General features: G+C 34.6%; 1 protein-coding gene across 8 annotated transcripts in view; it reads right to left on the reverse strand.

The window, feature by feature from the left end:
* Positions 1-2,120: 2,120 nt before the first annotated feature.
* Positions 2,121-25,293, reverse strand: part of LOC149804420 (ryanodine receptor-like) — a 538,410-nt gene continuing 515,237 nt past the window's right edge. For 6 of the 8 annotated variants that reach the window (XM_089940121.1, XM_089940131.1, XM_089940111.1 and 3 more), the window contains 6 exons: positions 22,802-22,850; positions 17,732-17,839; positions 16,615-16,679; positions 12,254-12,354; positions 11,758-11,809; positions 2,121-6,354 (listed from right to left, as the gene is read on the reverse strand). In XM_089940121.1, coding sequence (XP_089796247.1) covers positions 6,244-6,354; positions 11,758-11,809; positions 12,254-12,354; positions 16,615-16,679; positions 17,732-17,839; positions 22,802-22,850 — 486 coding nt within the window. In that variant the 3' untranslated portion in view covers positions 2,121-6,243. The remainder of the gene's footprint in view (positions 6,355-11,757; positions 11,810-12,253; positions 12,355-16,614; positions 16,680-17,731; positions 17,840-22,801; positions 22,851-25,293) is intronic. The other 2 variants (XR_016415653.1, XR_016415652.1) reach the window with 2 other exon arrangements.

Here is a 25,293-nt window from a genome sequence, read left to right on the forward strand (position 1 = left end):
CTAATCTGTATTCTGACTTTTTGGTAGGCTAATCTGCATTCAGACTTTTGGTCCATGCTAATCTGCATTTGAAATTCAGCCATTGCAACACGAGAATAGATTTCTGGAAGGTATTTCAAATAGTAAATGTAGGACATTTCTGGCTGCCTTTCTTGAATTGTGTGGATTGTTTTAATATTAGTATCGGTTGTATTTTCCCAAATTGTGCAGCAGTAGTCCAGAAGAGGAAGAATGAATGCATTGTAAAATAATTTCCGATAGCTGAGTCATAGATAATATTTTATCCTCTGTAAAACTTAGATTCTTGAGTTTACTACCAAACAAATGTGTTTGACCTGCTTACTCTGGTCTAGATTATTATCAGTATGAACTCAAAATGTTTTCTGTGTCAACTGTTTCAATTTCATTATTGGAGATACACAGCTCAAGTTTTGGATTTCTGTTCACCGATAATCTTTGCTTAGTTCCAGTCAGCACTGCTTTGGTTTTTAGGGGATTAATAAACATGTTATTGAGTGAGCACCAATATTCCCAATATTCATTTTGATACAAATCTTCATTCAGATTTTTGTTAGAAGTAATAAAGGTGAATTCAGATTTATGCAAAGTAGTATCATTCCATGTAGATAGGTGTTTGAATGTTCAGCATAAAGGTGTAAGTCATTTATAAACAATATGAATAATATAGGCCTTAAAATAATTCCCTGTGGAACTCCTTTGTTGATGAACATCAGCTTTAATTAAATGTTATCAATAACAACTTGCTGGCTTCTGTCAGATAGGTGTGATTTGTGCCAAGAGAGTGATAAATGAGAACACTCAACTTTTAAACGGTCAACTAAGTCAAAGACATTCTTCACGTAAAGGTATATGGTTCCAGCCAATTCTCCATTTTCCATTGCAAGCCACCATTCATCCATGTGTTTTGTTAGTGCAGACAATAGTGGTTTCATCTAAATCCAGATTGGGGTGGGTGAGTTGAATGGTACTTAGACAAGTGTGTGCGTGATTGGATTTTTAACGTAGCTTTAACAATTTTTCAGTCATATCGCTACAATGTCTGCATTGTGACAGTTTATAGTGATGTCTAGCACTGGGGCATCATGCCACAGACATGTAGCATGATGTCCCACCCAGTCACATTATCCTGACACCAGACCAACCAGTCCTAATAATAACCTCTTAATGCTGAGCGACAAGTGAGGCATCTGTTAGTACCATTTTTGTAAGTCTTTGGTCAGACTCGGCCGGGGATCAAATCCACGACCTCCCGCATCCAAGGTGGATGCTGTCACCACTAGGTCACCAAAGTGGTGTCTGTTAAACTTAGACAAGTAACCATAGGGGTGTTTAGAAATGTGTCTTTCAAATATGTTGGATATAGTTGGCAGAACAGATATTGGTCTATAGTTATCTGGATTTGATTCTGAGACATTTTTGTAAGCAGTCAAAACCTTAGCAGCCTTCAGTTGAGATGGGATGATTCTCTTAGCAACACTTAATTATATTGGCAGGAGATGGAGCCACAATATCAGCACATTTGCTTAGCATGAATGGACCTAATTTTGGTTCAACCCAGCTGATTTCTTAAAATTTAACTTTTGTTATAAATGCATATAAATAAGTGTACATATTCATGCTTTCTCTTATTGCACCATTTTGTCTTTCTCATGCAAAAGATATTTTTTATTAATAACTGAAATTATCTTATAGAAGGTTTGAATTCATTTAACCCCCATATCATTTTTGTTTTCAAACACTCGATTTAATGGCTTGCTTTAATGATCAGTGGTGTCCGTTTATAATTATCTATCTCATTTCCTATTTATCATTCCAGTTTTTCCTGAAGTTGATAGTACAGATGTTTTGCTCATTCATGTGTTTACATTTGAGAAGGAAAAAAAGCTATATGAAGGATCATACCATGAACAATTTTGAGTCAACTGCCTTTTAGAGACATCCTTAGCATCTTTGTCAGTTTTCAGTTGCTGCATTCTGAATGTCATATTTTCTTTTATCTTTAAACTTAAATCATACACCTATGTTGCATGTGGGGGGGGGCATATGCATGCAAATTGTCCTTTCAATGCTTCTCTTCTGTTAAGAACAACACTGGGTGGTAAAAGGATAGCTGCATTTATTTTCATGTTTTTCAAGCTTTAACTTCATCCACTTAGATGAAAGTGATGGAAAGTAAAAGAAAGAAAAAAAAAGACTAACACTTTTTTCAAAATAGACTTTACTGATAGCTAGAATCCTGAGGAAACATGCTGTTTAAAAGGAATAACCAACAGTCCATTTACAATGCAACCTATGGGGTAGGCAATTAAAACATCATACTGTTGTAGAAAAATGTATCTTAAACATGTTGTCATGGAGCAAACTTATTTACATATTAAAAATCATGCACATTTAGTAAAAATGACAAGCATTTATCTTATAAGAAATTGAATTTGACAGTCTTAACAATCAATTTGTGTTCATAGAATTATTTTTTAAATTTTAATTTTTGGGAGTAACACCACCTCTTATTTTCAAGTTCTTATGTCCTTGTCATCTTACTATCGGACCCTATCATTCCTGTGATATTAAATCTCATATTCATCATCATTCAAGAATTTTAAAAATGGCACTAAATGATATGATGAAATATGCATGTATATTCCTAAAATATGATACAGTCACTAAGTAGGTCAAAGATCTTTGGACAGATGTGGTACAGAAAGTGAAAATACCTACTGGAAAATGTTTGGATTGCCACATCAAGTATGAAATTGTCAAAATATATTATGTTAACCATCTTAAACAATTCTGGATTTTGAATGTCATGCCCATCTTGATTACTGTACACTCCACATACATTAAAAATTAACTTCTCTGTCCACACAGACATTTAAATTATTACAGATGATCCTTCTTCCATTATTATTTTGATCAACACAGAAAGGGTCTACAGAAAAGTCAAAATATTAAAAATAGTAAAATGTTATACATACATGTACCTGCTAAACATCAGAAATTACATAATGGATGTGATGAAGGAATCTCCAAGAACTAAATGGTCAAACATGAAACAGACCAATGAGTTATGGAAGAAGTCAAAATGTTCAAGATAAATGCTTTACGAGCACATACAAAATATATCAGTTGCTTTTGTTTATATATTGAAAACATAAATGGAAGAAATGGTGATTGTCTGAAAAGCCAGCATATTACTCATAAAAAACTGAGCAATCAACCTTTACAGCATACTGTTTGGTAATCAAAAGACCTAAGCCCTCATTCTGATAAATTAAACACAAGTGGACAACTATCACACAACAAATTAGTATAAAATTATGTCAAAGTTATAAATTTCAGGTCACCAGGTATGTGACAAAAGTTAAAATAAACCTAAGTTTCAAATAACTTCTGCTTAATTTGAGTGACATCTAATTGTAACAGAGTTACCATGGCAAGAGAGATCATCCTGCCATAATTAATTATAGAGTTGTCTAATTATGATGGGATATCTTTTTACAGCAGTATGTTGGTATCAGATATGACAGAAGAAAAAGAAAAAAAATTATTTTTAGGCAACATGAAATTTTTATCTTGCTGTGGAAACAATCAGAAAGTATGTCAGCAATAGTTACTGAAAGTTAACTATCTACTAAATGTTGCCAAAATATGAAAGCTAACGTAATGTGCACGACACATGCATATAACCAAAATTGACTTACAAAATTCCTAAAAATAGTCTCTCAACAAATAAATGTAAGAACATTCCAAACAAATAAGGTCCTTTAAACTGCCAGGGAGAAAACCAATATATGCATGCAAATTTTATTTAACTTTAACCATAAATTATCTAGTATTACTAATATTATAAATGAATTGTGTATCAGTTATCTGGACCACAAATTATCCAGATAAAATCCATGTCTCCTGATCACTCCAGACTCCAGACAACAAATTGTATCCAGGCAAAATCCATGTTTCCATTCAGTCAAGAAAATTTATGTAGACAAAATCAATGTTTCCTGATCAGTCCAGACAACAAATTTTGTTCAGGTGAAATCCATGTTTCCTGTCCAGTCCAGAAAAATTATGTAGACAGACTCCACATCTCTGTATAGTCCAATAGTCCAGAAAAAAACACATTATCCAGACAAACTCCATGTCTCCTGATCAGTCCAGACAACACTCTTTGTCCAGGCAAAATTCATGTTTCCATCCAGTCCAGAAATATTGTGTAGACAAAATCCATGTTTCCTGACCAGTCCAGACAACAAATTATCCAAACAAAATCCATGCCTCCTAATCAGTTCCAGGTAATGGACTAACTCTTTGATCACATGGCAACATCAACATTATAAACAGATGGTTATTTTGTTTACATACTGTGCAACATACACAAGATAAAAATCTACCTATTTATCATGCCATCCATCAAAAATGTTATATCACTCCTGTGTAGTATTTACACAGCCTGTTACAATTTAGTAGCAGTCAACCCACCTGTGTAGCATTTGCACATCCTGTTACAACTTAGCAGTAATCAACCAACTTGTGTAGCATTTGCACATCCTGTTACAACTTAGTAGCAATCAAATATACTTGTGGAGCATTTATACAGCCTGTTTCAACTTAGCAGCAATCAACACACCTGTGTAGCATTTATACAGCCTGTTACAACTTAGCAGTAATCAAACCAAGTGCATAGCATTTATACAGCCTGTTACAACTTAGCAGCAGTCAAATACACTTGTGTAGCATTTATACAGCCTGTTTCAACTTAGCAGCAATCAACACACCTGTGTAGCATTTATACAGCGTGTTACAACTCAGCAGTAATCAAAGCCACTTGTGTAGCATTTATACAGCCTGATACAACTTAGCAGCAATCAAATACACTTGTGTAGCATTTGCACAGCCTGTCACAACCTATTAGCTATCAAACCAATTGCTCAGTTTATCATATGTCTCATACTTCACCACTAGTGATCTTCCATGGTTTACAATCTTTTTGCAATTTTGTTTCTACATTTAGGCATCTTGTGTAGAGCAATAAAAACAACAACCCCACACCATCCATCTATATCCCCGTTAACAGTGTGTGATCATACATTTAATTCAGTATATAAGAAATATACAAAAACTGCAGGAACTATCACTGACATACTGTATTAATCATTCAAACAACTGCTATACTGAATCAACATCAATGTATGACAGCGGTAGGCAAGGCTAACACCACAAAGCTGATCTGGATTGCAACCCAAAAAGATTAAGAACTGTTGATGAAATATATATCTACTCCTCCAAGTAAGTGAAAAACCATGCCTTCCTGATTTATCTAATTAAGAACTAATCTCATTGAAAACAATAAGGCTGAAATCTTGCACTGCACAATAAATAATTCCCAGTTAAAGTACTGTATTGCACTATAAACAGTAAAAACAATCTTAAAATACACAATACTGCATTGAAGAAATTTAAAAATCTGCTCACAGCATAAACAAAACAATGGCTATTATTTACAGAAACTAAAAATTCAGAAATTGCACCTAATATTTTCATAGAAACAAATACTCAAAGCACAACCATTTTATAGATAATATAAAGGACATTAAATATGATCAACAAAAGATTAATTAAAAAATATTAAATTGCACAAGGTATGGCATTTAAAATTATAAATAATATCATCGGGGTTTCACACACAATTTATAATATCATGAGGACTTCTCTCATGAAACAACCTTCATGTTCATTACTAAGTTAAACAATACTTTTACTCACAGACAGAAATGCATGCATTACTCTAAGATATGTCTAAGTCAATTGGTCCAGGCACAAGTTGGGGTCAAATCAACTCTCCAATAAAAAGCACACATGTGAATGCAAAACATAAATGTGCCACTCCTTGATAATCTTTGATAGTAGTGACACTGTGTTGTTCTTGAGTATTCATTGTGTTAGCAATACGGTAAAAACTCTTGAATTTTGTTGCCAACACTGCTGTACCAGTGAATGCTGTTCTCAATCAAAAATTAGCATAACCATGATAGAAAAGGCTTGTCTCTTTCAGAACAGGATTTTCAACTTTGTGGTTAAATATGCAGTCTAAAAGCTTTGACTCCAGACTGACTGACTGATTGTCAATCAATGTATAAAATTTAGTCTCAATTTCAAACTACTGTTTCTGATCTTTATTATAAATGAAAATTATTAGGCATGTAGTAGATCATTGTTTTTTTCTCAGCTTTTGGCAGATCCAGACATCTCATCCTCGTACTGTTTTCTAAAGCAGTCACCCACAGGGAAGAAGTCCCAGCATCGCTGCTGATATAGCTCCCAAACATAAGTCTCCTGAAATAAGAATATGACTCAGGTTTAACTAAGGTTGGTAATGGTAAACCAGCATAAGCATTTTAATACTGTATGTTTTGCAATGCTAGTATTATTTCCTTAATACATGTACAAGATGCATTCATATTCACTAGAGCCATCTAATTTTTTATAATTTTTTTTTGTTTATTTGTCCAATAAATGTTTGCATATTTTTTTTACAATTTTGTTGTTTAAATACAAATAAGCAGGGGATTTCAACCAATGAAAGTCAAATTTGAAATGCTCTATACAAAACTAATTTTATGCAAAACACAGTGCTACTATTTTCTATGAAATGGTAGTGTCTATTTTCTAGGAAATGACAGTGCCACTATTTTCTTTGAAATGGAACTGCCACTACGTTCTATGAAGTGGCAGTGCCACTATTTTCTATGAAATGACAGTACTATTTTCTATGAAATGACAATGCTATTATTTTCAATGAAATTATGGTGCCACTATTTTCTGTGAAATGACAGTGCCACTATTTTCTATGAAAATAAGAGAGGTACTATTTTCTATGAAAGTATGGTGCTATTATTTTCTATGAAATGACAGTGTCACTATTTTCTCTGAAATAACTGTAACTGCTCTTACAAGAACTTCCTACAGACATATCATCCAAGAGTCAGTTAGCAATGATAAATAAGGGGAGGAGTAGTGTTGGAACCATTTCAGCATATTGGGGATTCTTTGTATGACATAATGCTTGAGTTAGTATCTGTCATATTTAAGAGACATCTTATTCATATCATATCCATGAAAGACGAAAGTTGAGCTATCACTAATGGATGCAAATACTAAGACCCATCTTACTAGAATTTACTTGGTTGGGTCTTAAAAACAGGACGTTGTGTTGGGAAACCAAAGTTAGGAAAATGAGCATTTCAGAGCCATAACTTCTGTAAATAATGAAGTGGAAGTTTAGATACCCAACTTTTCATGGTACCAGCAATACAACATTCCTGGGTAAAGTTATGGTGTGGAAATCAATGTTAGGAAAAGAAAATGTGTATTCAAGGACCATAAGTTCTCTAAATCTTGCCATAAAATACTGGAAATTAAGCACTCTTTCAAGGTTTTCTCACTATAAAACACCAAATCTGGTTAGAATCCAATAAACCTTGGTGAAGTAATACTGCAAAAACTAAAACTTCAGAAAAACTTCAGAAGGCACAACTCATATGAACGATATCATGAAACACTAAAAGTCAAACCGGTTCAAAATCTAAAAGATATAATTCTGACCTGATCTAATCAGTTGGTAGGATATAAACAAAGACCCTTTTGGTTAGGAGTCTGGTACACAACCACCTAATCATTGCAGCCCCAAGAGTTTGATCAACAAGGGCCATAACTGTGTTGTTGTTGTTGTGGGGTTTAACGCCATTTTTCAGCACACGGAAAGAACCACCGACCCACGAGAAGCTACTGGCAAGCTTTCTCACATACCCACATTGGCTGAATCCGAGACTCAAACCCACGCAGACAGAGGTGAGATGGCAGTGATCTGTAACAAAGAGTGCTTTAGACCACTCAGCCACTCAGAGCCCCTCCATAACTGTGTCCATGGTATGTATTAGATGAAACAAAACCCATAAATGACACATCTAGGTCTATGAAACAATATTCACATCAAACTACATCAGAAGTGTTGAATGGTTCTTCATAGCTATGATGATTACATCTAATATCCCATGTAAAGATATGGAAGTTAAAAATGGTGTTGATAAAACAGAGCCCAAAAAGGCAGAACTATATGTACAAGTCAATGCTAATATCAAATTCGGTTACAATTTTTGAATGGTTCTTGAGATATGTTTGCATGTGGAAAAAAAAAAGTGCTTGACAAGGGGCATAACTCCATCCAGAATGGAATAGATGATACTAAGGACAAAAGAAACATGTAAGTCTACGAGACAATGTTAATACTAAATCACATTAAAATAAAATGGTTGTCAGCATCATCCCATGTGAAGGTGTAAAGTTAATTGTCAAGTGGCACAACTCTATCCAAAATGGAGTTGAGACAAAACCCATAAAGGGTATATCTGGGTGTATGATACAATGTTCAGACGAAACTGCATCAGAATATGTCGAATGATTCTTGAGCTATGCCTGTTAACAGCAACAACTCTTACATTCTTGAGCTATGCCAATACCAACAAAACTTACATCTTGAGCATTGTCAGTTAATATCAACAAACCTTACATTCTTGAGCTATGCCAGTTAATAGCAATAACCCTCACATTCTTGAACTATGCCAGTTAATATCAACACTCTTTACATTCTTGAGCTATGCCAGTTAACAGCAACAAACCTTATATCTTCAGCTATGCCAGTTAATTTAGCAACAAACCCTACATCTTCAGCTATGCCAGTTAATATCAATAAACCTTATATCTTCAGCTATGCCAGTAATAGCAACAAACCTTACATCTTTAGCTATGCCAGTTAAGAGCAACAAACACTTACATTCTTGACCTTTGCCAGATAATATAAACAATGCTTACATTCTTGACCTATGCCAGTTAACAGCAACAAATATTACATCTCATCCTTATGACTAGGGAACTGGAGCAAAATATATAAAAATAGAATTGATGTGATATTGACCGGTCTGTCTTTGGTCTGGAGTGGGATCTGAGACTCCGCAGAGTTGGTCAGAGAACCACGCTAATTTTAATGGGTGTACCTCAGACAATTTCCAAGTTCATGTAAACCACCATATGATCATGGTGTTCAATTGTCTGGATGAAGACTCTTAAAATGTCCAAACAATCAGCATAAAAAATATTGTTATGCTTGGTCATGCTTGGGAAAGGTAACACAAATTACATTTGTTGGACATAATGTCATCTCTGATACTTGGCCATGCTTAAGAAAGGCAACAAAAATTAAATTTTTTGAACACAATGTCATGTTCAATTGATTATTGCTTATACCTTCATATGCATTTTAAAAACAAAATGGATATTAGATCATGCTGAGAAATCTAGCAAGAAGTTATTGACTTCTGTGGTGTTAGGAACTGCAGTTTCTGAAACAGAAACTGAAAAACATTTCAAGTTTAGTGTAAATCAAATTTTTGCTGTTGAAATCAATGTCTCTTCAGTTACACCAGACCCCTTTATCAAACTTTTCAAACCTATGTGTTGAAAGTCAACAATAACAGTATTCTTTAGACCCATTTCAAACAAGGTTGGTTCAGGAACTTCTTTAGAACAAAACTTTTTCTGCACAACCAATCCAATTTTTCTTTGAGTCACAAAAACTAGTACTTGTGACTTTTTGTCTCCCAAATCAATAGGCCTCTTCCATACCTTTTGACTTGTTGACTCCCAAACCAGCAGGCCTCTTGCATACCTTTTGACTCCCAAATCAATAGGCCTCTTGCATACCTTTTGACTTTTTGACTCCCAAATCACTAGGCCTCTTCCATACCTTTTGACTTTCTGACTCCCAAACCAGCAGACCTCTTGCATACCTATTGACTTTTTGACTCCTAAACCAGCAGACCTCTTGCATACCTTTTGGATTTCTGACTCCCAAACCAGCAGACTCTTGCATACCTTTTGACTTTTTGACTCCTAAACCAGCAGACCTCTTTCATACCTTTTGACTTTTTGACTCTCTAATCAATAGGCCTCTTGCATACCTTTTGACGTTCTGACTCCCAAAACAGCAGACCTCTTGCACACCTTTTGACTTTCTGACCCCAAACCAGCAGACCTCTTGCATACCTTTTGACTTTTTGACTCCCAAATCACTAGGCCTCTTCCATACCTTAAGTTCAAGCCCTCCAAAAACTTTGGTCAAGGTACATGGTCTAAAACAAATGCTATTAAGTACAATCCATTTTCCTTCTTTCCACCAATGACCATGGACTTGGATCTTTCGACTCCAGTATTAATAGGGTTTGTTCTGATCTCAAGCACAAGCCCTCAAAATTAGTACTCATAAATGATGCAGAACTTATATTAATGTTGGGAAACCATTTTTCTTCTTTCAGTCACAGTAAACTTGACCTCTGACCCCCAAATGAAACCATGCACAAAGTTTGGTTCAGGTGTGTTATGTAGAACTGATGTTACTTTGCAGAAACATCTTTTCTTCTTTCAATCAGTCACCTTGACATTTTACCTTTTGATCCAAAGTCAATTAGGGTTTTGTTTACCAAGATCACAATGTATCTACAGTCTGGCAACTATAGATGGTGGACAGTTCAAGCTAATGCACAGGAACCATTTTTCTGCTTATCACAGAGACTTTGATCCTGAACCTTGAAATTGATAAGGCTCATCCTTATCCCAACTGCATGTCCACATTTGGTAATTGTAGATGTTGGACAGCTAATGCTTTTGTGCAGAAACCATTCCCTCCCCCCTCAGTCACTGTGACCTTAGCCACTGCCATTTTGATTCTGAAATCAACATGGTTCTTCTTTACCCTAAATGTAAGCCATTCACAAAGCCTGACAACTGCAGACAATGGAGAATTCAGGTCATTCTGCAAAAACAAGAATGGCAACAGATGGATGGACAGATGGACAACACAATAAACTCTGCCTTATGTCAGGCATAAAAAAGGGCAATAATACAAGACCAGAAAAGACAAAGTCTTTCAAATGCACATTTCCGTATAATAGGTAATTCACATGCCAAAAGCATCAAATTATCAATAAGCACTGCATAGTTTTAGTGATTACAAGAAGTGTGAACAGACAGAACAGATGGAAATGGTGATTGCTATATGGCTCCCATATCTCAATAAAAATGCTGGAAACTAAACTCCCATCAGTAAAAAGATGCATGTAAAATCTGGCTAAAAATCCAGCAAACCTTGGCAAAGTTGTCTTGCAGAAACCACAGTCAGGAAGCCAGCAAACAAGGGGCATACCCTTGTAAATGTTGTTCAACACTGGCTATCAAACTCATTCAAGATTACTATAAAGGTGCATTTAAAATTTGGATGAAATCAAACAAACCTTAGTAAAGCTATTCTGCAGAAACCAAAATCTGGAGGCCATAATGAGGGCCAGGCAATCAGGGCCAGGCAATCAGGGTCTTAATGTGGGCCAGGCAATCAGGGCCTTAATCATGGCCAGGCAATCAGGGGTCATGTAATGGCTAAAACCAAACATACCAAGCATACTAAATTTGGTTTAAAAAAATATAAAAAATTCCAGTAGAAGTCAACATGTAGAAACTTAATTGTTGATGTATAGATATGATTAATACAGGGCTCTGCCAAGTTCATTAAATTTGACACTTATTAACCCTTACCTATTTGTTTTAATATTTTATAATTTCTGTCACAGTTTTATACAATAATATATTTTTTCTGCAATGCTAACAGTTTGAATCTTAATTCCCTCTTACCTGTCCTGTGTATTCTGTATCTGGTTTGTTGATCAAGTGCATAATGAAGAACCTGAAATATATAATTATTTGACATGAATATTCAGGATCCACTGCAAATCAAGGTTTATAAGAGAGTATTTGAAAATTATATATGATATTACAAATCTGTTGCTGTTTCAAAATGTAAGCTCTATTTTTTTATATCAATATCTTAATACCATCTACATTTCAAAACTATACTGAGCAAGATTTCTCCACTGATCCTAAATCATAACAAGTACAACACTGGGTTACAGCATAGACAAGAGAAGTGGATTAATGGTTAGTATCAGAATATTTTGTACGATAATATACCCTAATATCTGCTACTGCTGCTGATCATGTATACATCCTACATTAGATTAGTATTCCTAACTTGCAATAAGTAAATCCAGTGAAAATATTTTAGTCTAAATTTAAACTGCAACTCTATTCAGTCCAATTACATGATTAAGAATTACTGATGGCTACTTACATATAATTGGCAAAGCTGTGTTCCTTTTCCACATGGGTTTCAAATCCATGAGGCACTTTGTCAAAATACTCCTTCCCAATTCCACATATGAAGCATTTGGACTGGAAAAAATATTGTACAGAACTTTAATCTAAACACATCATATTTATTATTGTACAACATATATCAAACTGGCATATGATGCAATGACCAATCAGGGTCTATGCTGTTTGTGTAATACATGAACCTAACTGGCACACAAATCAATGGCCAATCAGGGTCTATGCCGTTTGTGTGCTACATGAACCTAACTGGCACACAAATCAATGGCCAATCAGGATCTATGCTGTTTGTGTACTACATGAACCTAACTGGCACACAAATCAATGGCCAATCAGGGTCTATGCTGTTTATGTAATACATGAACCTAACTGGCACACAAATCAATGGCCAATCAGGATCTATGCTGTTTGTGTACTACATGAACCTAACTGGCACATGAATCAATGGCCAATCAGGGTCTATGCTGTTTGTGTACTACATGAGAACCTAGCTGGTACATAATGTGTGTGTGTGTGTGTGTATGATTTGGATTTTTAACGTAGCTTTAACAATTTTTCAGTCATATTGCTATGATGTCTGCAATGTGGCAGTTTATAGTGATGTTTAGCACTGGGGCATCATGCCGCAGACATGTAGCATGATGTCCCACCCAGTCACATTATCCTGACACTAGGCTGACCAGTCCTAACCCTAACCTCTTAATGCTGAGCGCCAAGCGAGGCAGCTGTTAGTACCATTTTTGTAAGTCTTTGGTGGCATACAATGCAATGGCCAATCAGGGTCTATGTTGTTTGTGTATAGCATGCATCAAACTAGCACATAATACACCATCTGATCACAGTCAATGATAAAATGTGCCAGCTGATCACAGTCTATGATCAAATGTGCGAGCTGATACCAACTGTTTTATTTACATATCTATGGTCAGACTCAAACTGTGTGGTAACATTTGTACAAATTATAGGCTGTTGTAAACCATTTATCTTATGTGAAAGATCGGATTTGAATCTAGCAAGTAATAATTAAAAACTCAGAATTATCACATAGTTGGTACACCTTAGATACTGTTTGTTGTTTATTGTTTGCTTTTCATATGTCAAAATTCATTAACATATTGCATTCATTGAATTTGATTTATTCCAAAATAAGCCCACGAAATCCTTGCACACTTCTTGCCAGAAACAAATGGAATTTTCCTTGCCCTGTGTATTGGAATTACATTGTTGTACTACTGTATACTATCTACAATATGGTAGCTACCTTTCCAGAAAGTAACTCATGCAGAAAAATAATATCCATGTATGCAAGATGTATTATCCTGATAAAGTCTTTAAGTGTAAAATCTATATTGATTCACTGTGGTTTGTAGGTACAAGTCACTGGTAAAATCTATACGGATTCATTGTGGTTTGTACAAGTCATTGGTAAAATCTATATGGATTCATCATTGTGGATCATTGATTTTGTGAGTTCCAAGACAAGGATTTCATAATGATGGCAACCGTCTATGGAATTTTAAACAAAGGTGTATTTCTCTTCTGTTTTTAGATTATTTTAATTAACACTGATTATATTAAAAGTTCTAAAAACCTATCTATTTACTAAGAAGGAATTGACCTATTTATTGCCAAGAATTGACTTGTATACTACAAAAACTTTACTATTCACTGCTAAGAATTGACCTATTCACTACTAAGAAATTACCTATTCACTACTAAGAATGAACCTATTCACCATTAAGAACGGATCTATTCACTGCTAAGAAATGACCTATTCACTGGTAAGAATTGCAAACAATTTGATATATTCACTACTAAGAACTGACCTATTTGTTACCGAGAACTGACCTAATTACTATGCTCTGCAATCTCATTAGCATACCATATTCTATAAAACTTTAGATTTTGTTGTGAATTTGCATACTTGTTTAAATAGCCCTGATGAATAGCTATTTAAAATGTCATTGAAACTGAGCAAAAAAATTAGAAAAGTTGCAGCAAGATAAATACCATAATAACCATCTGATCTGGTGCACAAAAGGGTCAAAATAATTTATACCTCATACTTTTAGAGAGCGGTTCACAACTAAAAACTCATAGCTAACAGATAAATTATATGCTGAACACTATTTAAACGCATATTTATGTATATGGTTTAATGGCATATCAACACTATACTGGCTACTTAATAATAATTATATTCCAAAAATATAAACAATCAACCCCAACCAAGTATTATTACCATCATTATTATTTTTATTATGATTATTATTATAGGTGGTGCTGTTGTTGCTAAGGACTAGTCCATTCCCTTATAGCAGTACATAAATGACAAATGAAATAAGTTTTTCTAATAATAGTACTAATCCCAATTCTCTATCATCATCACCATAATCATCACTGTTATCGTTCTTCTTCTTCATATTATTATTGTTATTCTTTTTGTTACTGTTATTATTATTACTTTTCTTACTGCTGTTAAGAGATGGTCTCCTGTCTATATTATTGTTGAACATATATAGGAAATGAAAGTTTTGGTAAGAATAATACTAACAATACATCTGTGGCACTATCCTTTTGTCTTTTCAATTCAATGTCAAAGAAAATTTACTGTAGCCTCCATCCAATTGGAAATAATGTCCAAACAGAACAACTCGAGTTTATCGCAATATATTTAGTTACATAGCGTGAGACCTTAGTAAATCTGAAGAAGAATAAGAATCAAGCACTAGTTAAATGCACGTTTATTGACAGACTCAAGTCACACGAATTTAGCATCCACTGTCAGGTTCCATCAAGAATTCAGAAATCTGACTCTCTGCTAGATGAAACAGCCAAAATGAATGATTTTGTGTTGCAACTATTGGACTGGAGGGCTTGGAAATAATGTTCAAATGACTACTATTGTTAAATTAGAGGTTGATGAATAGAAAAACAAACATCCTTTTATGCTTGTATACTAAGAGTATCAGATTAAGTAATACATGTATGAAATCATACTAAACACTCAGTACGCCAGATCTGGCCTAGTGCTCAAAAGATAAGTATATGTACATATATTTGTTGCAATAATGATCATCAGAATGAAAATTTCATTACTGAGATAGATTTATTGGTTTACGTCAATGTGTAAATTGTTTTATGATCTGAATTTTGCAGTTTTTATGGCCTGTTGATTTGATAGACATGGTTACCAGCATATGACTATTAAGACGAATGAACTTGTCATCTTCTATTAATATGACAGATCCAATTCATTTTAAATAATCTACAATGTTCACATTACTATTTGTAGCTGGATTTTAAATTTCTGCTAATTTTTGTTCTGTTATTTTTTATACACGTAAGTAGTCAATATTTCTTACATAAATATATATTAATTTATTGATGCAGATTTATCTACCGTTGTTACTGCTCCAATGGCCTAAGTGGCTGGAGTCCCAGCCTCTGATGCGGGAGGTCACAGGTTTGAACCCCAGCCGAGTCATACTAAAGACTTAAAAAATGGTATTGCAGCTGCCTTGCTTGGTGCTCAGCATTAAGAAGTTACTGTTAGGACTGGTTGACCTGGCGTCAGGATAATGTGACTGGGTGGGATATGATGCTACATGTCTGCAACATACACCATAGTGATATGACTTGAATTGTTACAGCTACTTTCGAAATCCTAAATTGCACATGCACTCCACCTTTTTTCATTTAGCATAAACAATATCCAATAGCTCCTGATCTGATTTCAGCGTCTTTGACACCCATTACTACAGTACATGTAACAAGTTATTTGACTGGCTAGAGTTGAGACAATTTCCATGATACCAGTTCACACTATTTAAAAGTGATGAATGCTTTTAGAAAGCAGTTAACCAGCAGTTTGTCATAACCAATTACCTGCTAATTTTAGCAGTGAACTGTCATCTAAAAGCAGTTAACTGCTTTTTAAAGTGATGACTGCTAAAATTAAAGGTTCACTACTATTTAACAGTGGCGAGTATTTGTAATCTGTATCCTTTTAATTTATAATATGCTAGGATTGTCACTATCTAATTGCTAAACACCCCACCACAACCCCAACATAAATTACTGATAATGGATACAAGAGTGATAGTTACAAATATTCCAATTCATAAAGAGAAATGTAGGTTTTAAAGGCTGTGGTGTCGGTACTAAATGCTCTTTGCAGTGGTAGAATCTGTGAACTTTAAAAAAACCACTTTTCTTGGATGGGCAACTATGTAACACTGCACGTGCCCTCACCTGGGTTTGAGCCTGGGATGAGAGAGATGCAGAGAAAGCACATCACAGCTGCACTGTGTATCTTACCTCCATGTCCTCTTTGACCTGTTCAAGCTGGTCTCTCAATTCACCAAAGGCATCGATGATCAAACCTGTAGGAGGAAAGACAATGTATTATTGTATTAACTAACAAGGGAAGTGCTTGTTCCAAAACTCATTTCCATTTTAAAGACAAGTTCACTTGACTAAAACCATCTAGGTAACTAATGTACCTTCAGCATAAAATTCTGATTAGAGTCATCAGTATGTAAATATTACCTCAAAATGGTGTGAAGTTTTTCAGCGTATGTTGAAAATTTGCAAAAATACACAGCTATGAATTTACAACAAAATAAATTTGTACATATTGTGAATTACAGGATTTGCAAGTGATATGTGAAAATCTGAATAGTCAATAAATGACTAAATGACAATGGCAATTTGTTATTGTAAAACTCACTTGAAGATAAAAAGTTTTAGAAATCTGCTTTTCATGAAAGAGCAAATTTTTCATACATGGATAAATGTGCTACATAATCTAATAACCTCTATGGAAGACCACCTTTCTTGTGAGACCCCCCCACAAATATATAGAGAGAGAGAGAGAGAGAGAGAGGAGAGAGAGAGAAGAGAATGATAAATATAAACCAGACAGAACGGAAAGTGCTATCCCTTGATTCTGTAGCAGAATGTTTGATAACAGTAGGCAGAATTAGTATATATAATACATTAATATACAATACAAATAATACTGTCATACAGGTAAGAGAATTTTTAATTTATACTCTACAGAGATTCGAACCCTGGTCCACAGGTAAATGGCACCCATCACCTTGCCTGCACACACCAGCCCATATTCCCTCATTACTAAGCACACATCACCAAAAACTTATGCTACTTAATCGGTGTGTCTGCTACACACGAGTGCAAATAACACTAGCATACTTTTTGGGTAATGTGTGCTTAGTCGTGATGGAATACGGGCTGGTGTGTGCAGGCAAGGTGATGGGTGTCATTTACCCATGGACCTGGGTTAAAATCTTCGTGGAGTATGAATTAAAAGTTCTCTAACTTATATGATATTTTTTTTTGTATCATTCATATATATATATATATATATATATATATATATATATATATATATATATATATATATATATCTTACCTTGGATGATGGCCAACAGGATAACAATCACAAAGAAGAAGAATGTGATATCAAACAGGATTCTGTACACTTCAAATGGATCTCCATCTGCTGGTTCAATCTCATCACCTGTAATAAAAGTGTAATGCATTATAATTTATTTTTTAAAAATGTACTTTAGGAAGGTTAAACTGATTTCATTATGCAATGCCATGATTGCTCTGCTAGCCCTTTATATGGCAATAGTTCCCAGCCTAAAGCGAATTCTCCCCTCCAGTTTGTAAGTGGAGATCTTAGAACAAATACAACATGACCCCAGTCTGATGTCTGAATTACATCCACTATTCTCTGGGTGTCTCTGGGTGCTTGATGAAAATCACTGTTTTAAAGTGTCTTTTGGCATAATCCCATCAATCATATACATTTTTGTGCTGCATTTTATGTTTGCTCCCAGTCCTTGAATACTTCACCTTTATTTGTGTCCCTTTTTATTAATTTTGAGAGGTTTTGTATACTTGCTAGTTAAGCAGTACTTCTTCATACTGTATTCCTCACTTAGTAACCAGTGTTTGGGTCAGTATTACCCCTAATACATTTGTTTGAGTTGTTTGTGTTTTTGCATTTTCTTTCAACCTTTCAGTATGTCACAAGAAGTTGGCAAATGCAGCCACTAGAAGTTGGCAACATACCTGTTATCTTCTCAAAAGCTAAGTAGGGAGATTGAATAAAAAAAATTGGGAGATTGGGAACTAACATTGGGATTTTTCTTTACATTTTTAAAGCATTATATACTAAATATTACCCAATCTTCCAGGTCCAATACGCGTGAAATTTTCAAAGGAAATATAATTTCTCCCTGTGACAGGCCTTATTTTCCCCCAGGACATGCCCCCTTTTCATATTCTGGCCAGCTGTGACCAACTGCATAACAGCTAAAGGTTAGACTTAAGTAAACAAGCAAGAAAGCCAGTGTGACTAATCAACAGTTAATCTTTATCATTGCAATTACCTTGTGAAAAGGACTGCCCCTCTGACATACTTCAAAAAAACCATATTCTACAATGTGTGTAGTTAAGCACCATTGATTGATTAGCAAATAAACAATCCTCTATTTTATTGTAACTAACAGTGCTTAAAGTGTGTGTGTGTGTGTGTGTGTATGAATTCATCTAAACAGTTTGAATCTGCCGTCTCAAGCTACTGTACGCAAAAAAACTATTTTTCCTCAAGTTATATATCCCACCTTATTTCCTCATGGTCAACTCGCAAAGTATTTACGGTATATTGTCATTTTGTATTCTGAATTAGTTTTTGGGGGGCACATATGCTGCATGTTATATTTTTCATTCCTTCTCTTAATTTAATTATGGTAATTAATGTATATATATATATACACACAAATACACACACACACGGTACAGTAATGTCATGTGTTTACTCTTGTAAGTTTCTTTGGGAATGGAGATGCTAATTTGCTTACAGAGAAAATTAAACAGCATTCAGTGGTCATTTTTGGATTGAAACTGCCAACAATTTTATTGTTGTTGTCAATTTTTTGTTGAGTTTATTTTTTTTATTTTATTATTGTTGAAGGGGTAAAAAATCATAAATTTACATGCATAATATTAAAACCTAATAGTCTATTTACTGAAGAAAACAATTCTTTTCAATGTGATATAAATTATTTCATCACAACAGTACCCACTGGTGATAAAACAGAACATGGCTTCCATGGAGTACATACAATATATCTAATAACGTAGGATTGTTTCAGAGAAATGAAAATCGACAGACATAATGTAATAATGGTGAGTTCTCTGCAAAAATCTGGAGATATTATGAAATTGGGAGATGGGCATGGAATGATCCAAAGAATCTGGAGTTTTTTCTCTTTGTGTGAGAGTGTATAGGTATGTGGCAAATGTTATCACAAGAAACCGCCAAATGAAGCTGCAACAAGTTAGCAAATGCAGCCACAAGTTGGCAATGCAGCTACAAGGACACTTAATAGCAGTTTGAAAATAGGTAGCAAGATATACCATATATATTTGCATATAAGTTTGATTCAACTGCAAACAACATAGACCCAGGTCAACCAGTGTATAGGTGGCGCTCTACAGTTTTGTATTTCTGCATAGAATTAGGATTTTAAAGAAAAATAATTTCCCTGGCTTTCCTCACTCGTTATACTGGCTGTTTAAAAAAGACCTTGTATATCTTAGGTATAATTCAAAGAACCTTTAATTCCCTTTATTTTGGTGTATGATTGATGGGTGTACTATGGGTTATAGAGTATACAGCTTGGCCTTACTTCAGATGTGCACCTTTCAAAAAATGTGCTAGCTCTACTTGGTCATTTTCACTTCCTTAACTTCAGAGGTAAATTGTATAAAAAAGAGCTGATAACTTTTTATACATTTTATATATTTGGTAATTCATTCATTGCACTTTCAGAAGCTGGTATTGTCTAGTCTGGCAAAATTCATTTTCCCTATTTTAATAGCTGCTATGTATAGTGTACTTTAGACTAATTCAGGCTGATCTTTTAACACAAGGGAGCAGTCATTTTAGTTAGCAATGTGCTTAAATCATGTAAAATTTCCAAAAGTACAATATCCAAAGAAATATCATCCACATTACATTAATGTAGCATAGAGGTATGCCAACATTCTCTCCATTGTGCATGTTTTAAATGCGAACTACTTCACCTTACATACGTCACTCTCTCAAAAGTACATATTAACTGGTAAGCGCCTTCATAATGCACCAGCAGAAAACAGGTCTATGTTATCTGTTCCAATTAAAACAGTTATTTATTTAACAAGACTTTTCATTATGTATTGGTAAAAGAAATCTATAGCAATTTCATAATAATTCTACAGCTGTTGTATTTAATCCTGTATTAGGAGCAGAAAAATGCACGAAGCAGAGACCAAGATATAAATCAAATGAAGTGCCAGCAAATTGAGGTCTACAATGTGTTCACTTTCAATTGTCATTCGAATGAACAGTGCAGAACATAATTTTTCCCAAAGAATTATTTGATGGCAGGTCTGGTTTAGAGATAAAAACTACGAAATTGAGTTCCCACAGAATTATTTGATGGCAGCTCTGGTTTAGAGATAAAATCTACGAAATGGAGTTTCCACAGAATTATCAGATGGCAGGTCTGGCTTAGAGATACAAACTATGAAATTGAGTTCCCACTGTCAACTAATCAGAAATGAACTTTGAACACTTATATCATTTGTGATTGGTCAACACAAAATCTCAAGCTCAAGAGTTTAATGGCTTCCATACTCTAGGTCTGTGATGTTCATATCTGTATAAGTGTTATACAATGAAATATAATATCTACACTGTTTCTTACCTATACCAACATCAGTTCAACTATTGTGTTAAGTGATAAATATGATTTTTACTTTACGACAGCTCAACTCTTGTGTTAACCTTTTACCTCATGCAAGCGTCTTTGGATGCTTCTACACCATTCACATCGAAGCGCCTTTTGATGCCTCTACAAAAGTCGCATGGAAGCACCTTTTGACGTCGGCTGTAAACATCAGCCATTTTGAACCAGTTTTCATAGTGCCACCTTCGGGGAAAAACCCCTATTAGATACTACATTCATTTCTGTGAATGACAATTACGTCAGATCACGTGGTCACTGTTTATGCACTGGTCGATATCTGCTATATAAAGTAACTGGGTCTTAATCTCCACTCTCCAAAATGGCGGTCGCGGATTTCATTCAGTACTTACGAAGTTTTCACGATTAGAATCACAACTATGAAAGATTCAATAACCTAGGTAAAGGCTCTGATATTGATGTAGGCAGCAATTAGTTTTTATAAATTATCAAATTCAGATGACTTAGTGATGTAGACGCAGACGAAAAACTTGTAAATTTCGAGTATGAGAAATGGCAGCTACGGTTGGTCATGTGGCCTCACTGATGTGACGGTGAACAAGTTCTCTCCAGATTTTAAAGCACATAAAAAAATTCTTCCGTGATAAATAATTACAGAGCTATAACAATCGGACTTTACTCTAAAAATTTTCCACACATAATAGATGTGTACCAAAAATGTAAAATGGTTAAAATTGCTGTTAAATGTAACATACACTATATTGCTTAACAGTTCACAGGCAACTGTATGCGTATGGAGTCAACTAGGTAACAGGTGTTCTATTTATAGCACGCTGCGCTTTTAACTATGCTCTATGAGGTAAAGGGTTAAGTGACACATGTGATATTTACTCTACCACAGCTCAACTCTTGTGTTAAGTGACACATGATATTTACTCTACCACAGCTCAACTCTTGTGTTAAGTGACACATGTGATATTTACTCTACCACAGTTCAACTCTTGTGTTAAGTGACACATGTGATATTTACTCTACCACAGCTCAACTCTTGTGTTAAGTGACACATGTGATATTTACTCTACCACAGTTCAACTCTTGTGTTAAGTGACACATGATATTTACTCTACCACAGCTCAACTCTTGTGTTAAGTGACACATGTGATATTTACTCTACCACAGCTCAACTCCTGTGTGAAAGTGATAAATGTGCTATTTACTCTACCACAACTTGACTCTTGTGTTAATCCATAAATGTGATATAACATTTACTCCATCACAGCTCAATTCTGTGTTGAAGTGATAAATGTGATATTTACTTTACCACAACTCAATTTTTGTGTTAAAATGATAAATGTGATATTTAATCCACCCAAGCTCAACTCATGTGTTAATGTGATAAATGCAATATTTACTCAGCTACAGTTCAGCTCTTGTGTTAAGTGATACATGTGATATTTACTCTACCACAGCTCTATTGTGTTTAGTGATAAATGTGATATTTACCCTACTACAGTGAAACACTTGTGTTAAGTGATAAATGTGATATTTACTCTTCAGTTTTAATTCTTGTGTAAATGATAAATGTAATATTTACACATAGTCTTACATATACACCTACCAGCCTTAACTCCTGTCTTGAGTGATAAACGTGATATTCAAACCACCACCAGTTGTAATGTTTGCGTGTAAGTGACAAATGTGATATATACAATGTATCTTACCTATGCCACCACCAGCTCTAACTCCAGTGTGTAAGTGGTACACAAAGCACTGAAATTAAGAGGACAGTGCTTAAATGATACATGAATCATAATCAGAACCATTACTGAAATTAAGCCTTAAAAAATGAAAGTCACAATTTTGCCCAATGGATGCATACATACATCTCAACATGCATTTAAAATAAACAGTTGTTCTGTCATAATGGCTTGTATAGAAATCAACATATTTATCACACATAATTCAAGGTCAGACAGAACAGTACATACTGTAACAATAAAGGCTAAAATAAACAGTTCTTCTGTCATAATGACTTGTATAGAAATCAACATATTTATCATACATCATTCCAGGTCAGTCAGAACAGTACATACAATAACCATAAAGGCTAAAATAAACAGTTCTTCTGTCATAATGACTTGTATAGAAATCAACATATTTATCACACATCATTCCAGGTCAGTCAGAACAGTACATACTGTAACAATAAAGGCTAAAATAAACAGTTCTTCTGTCATAATGACTTGTATAGAAATCAACATATTTATCACACATAATTCCAGGTCAGACAGAACAGTACATACTGTAACAATAAAGGCTAAAATAAACAGTTCTTCTGTCATAATGACTTGTATAGAAATCAACATATTTATCACACATAATTCCAGGTCAGACAGAACAGTACATACTGTAACCATAAAGGCTAAAATAAACAGTTCTTCTGTCATAATGACTTGCATAGAAATCAACATATTTATCACACATAATTCCAGGTCAGACAGAACAGTACATACTGTAACTATAAAGGCTAAAATAAACAGTTCTTCTGTCATAATGACTTGCATAGAAATCAACATATTTATCACACATAATTCCAGGTCAGTCAGAACAGTACATACTGTAACCATAAAGGCTAAAATAAACAGTTCTTCTGTCATAATGACTTGCATAGAAATCAACATATTTATCACACATCATTTCAGGTCAGTCAGAACAGTACATACTGTAACCATAAAGGCTAAAATAAACAGTGATAGGATTCAGATCCACAAAAATCCCCTCCTAATGGCCGACACACTACTAGCTGAAAAGAACTCGATGAATCCAAGAAAAGATCATTTCTCCCTTTTATTTAATGAATGTTGAAACCATCTCTGATGTTCTTGTACAATAACAAGCTTTTCAAGATGCCACCATGAGAGTCATATTGGATGCAAGGTCAATACCATTTTCATTTAGGATCAAGACATAATTGGTAAAAGCCATCAGGATAATGATAGTATTTTGAAGATGGCCATCAAAAAACAGTCTTTTAACAAAACCCCATGTCCATATGACTAACTATTCAGGGGGAGTAGTGATAAGATTTTCATTATGGCCAACATGGTGGTCATAGTAAATATTAGATTTTATTTAGGACTTCTTGGATGCCATAAGTAGTCTTCTGGTAAAAAGCCAATTTTGACTTTTAACTTTCCATTTAGGTGGAGTAGCAATAGAATTTTCAAGATAGCTGCCATGGTGACTACCTTATGTCAGATTGTCAAATGACATGCTTGAGGTCTGATTGGTGTTATTTAATTTAGGACCAACAATACACCATAAGAAGCTTCCTGTTGAAAATCCCATGTTGATATGTCCATTTATGATGCAAAGTGATAAGATTGTCAAGATGGATTCCATGGTGGCCATACAGTACCATTTTCAATTAGACCCAAATAAACTTAATACCGAGTATTTTGATGAAAACTCTATGCTGAAATAACTTCCATTTATGAGGAATAGCAAGAACAAGATTTCAAAATGACTGCCGTGGCAGCCATCTTGAAGATCAGACCAACATCATTTTCATTTCAGCCTAATTAGATTTCAGAAGAAATTATTTGCTGAAAAAATCATGCTTATAGGTTCAGACAGATCAGAAATAACAAGATTTTCAAGATAGCCATTGTGCTAGCCAGTGATTTTAAAGAGAAAGAAAACTGAATTCCCATCTTTACTGCAATGTCTGTCCATTCAATATGGATGCCTCTGCCAATATTATTATTATTTTTTCCATATACCATGTATACTCAGCTATAAGTTAGGTACAAAAAACATAGACCCTGGCCTACCACTGCATAAACAAAACTCTTCCATGAGTTTTAACATGTATTTTGCAACAACCAAAATTATACAGACCTGGCTTAACAATACTAGGTAGAAACCAAATTTACGATGGACATGATGTAGTACAACATGATGGAAGGGCATGGGTAACACTATACATCTCTGGCATAAGTACTGCTGGTGCATAAACAAATTTCACATGTTACTATCTCTAGTTAGCTTGAGTAGTCTCCCTTTAGCCAGGACCAAAAATCAAGCAGGAAATATATAAAAAATTGGACTCAAAACATCTGAGAATTCTTAGCAAGTTTGTATGAAATGATATTTGAAGAAACCCTCTACTACCACCCCACCTGCAAAGTGTACGAGTTGTATTTATCAGAAA

Source organism: Sinohyriopsis cumingii, chromosome 2 (genome assembly GCF_028554795.1).
Source record: "Sinohyriopsis cumingii isolate HCF-2022 chromosome 2, ASM2855479v2, whole genome shotgun sequence".
NCBI classification, from domain to species: domain Eukaryota; kingdom Metazoa; phylum Mollusca; class Bivalvia; order Unionida; family Unionidae; genus Sinohyriopsis; species Sinohyriopsis cumingii.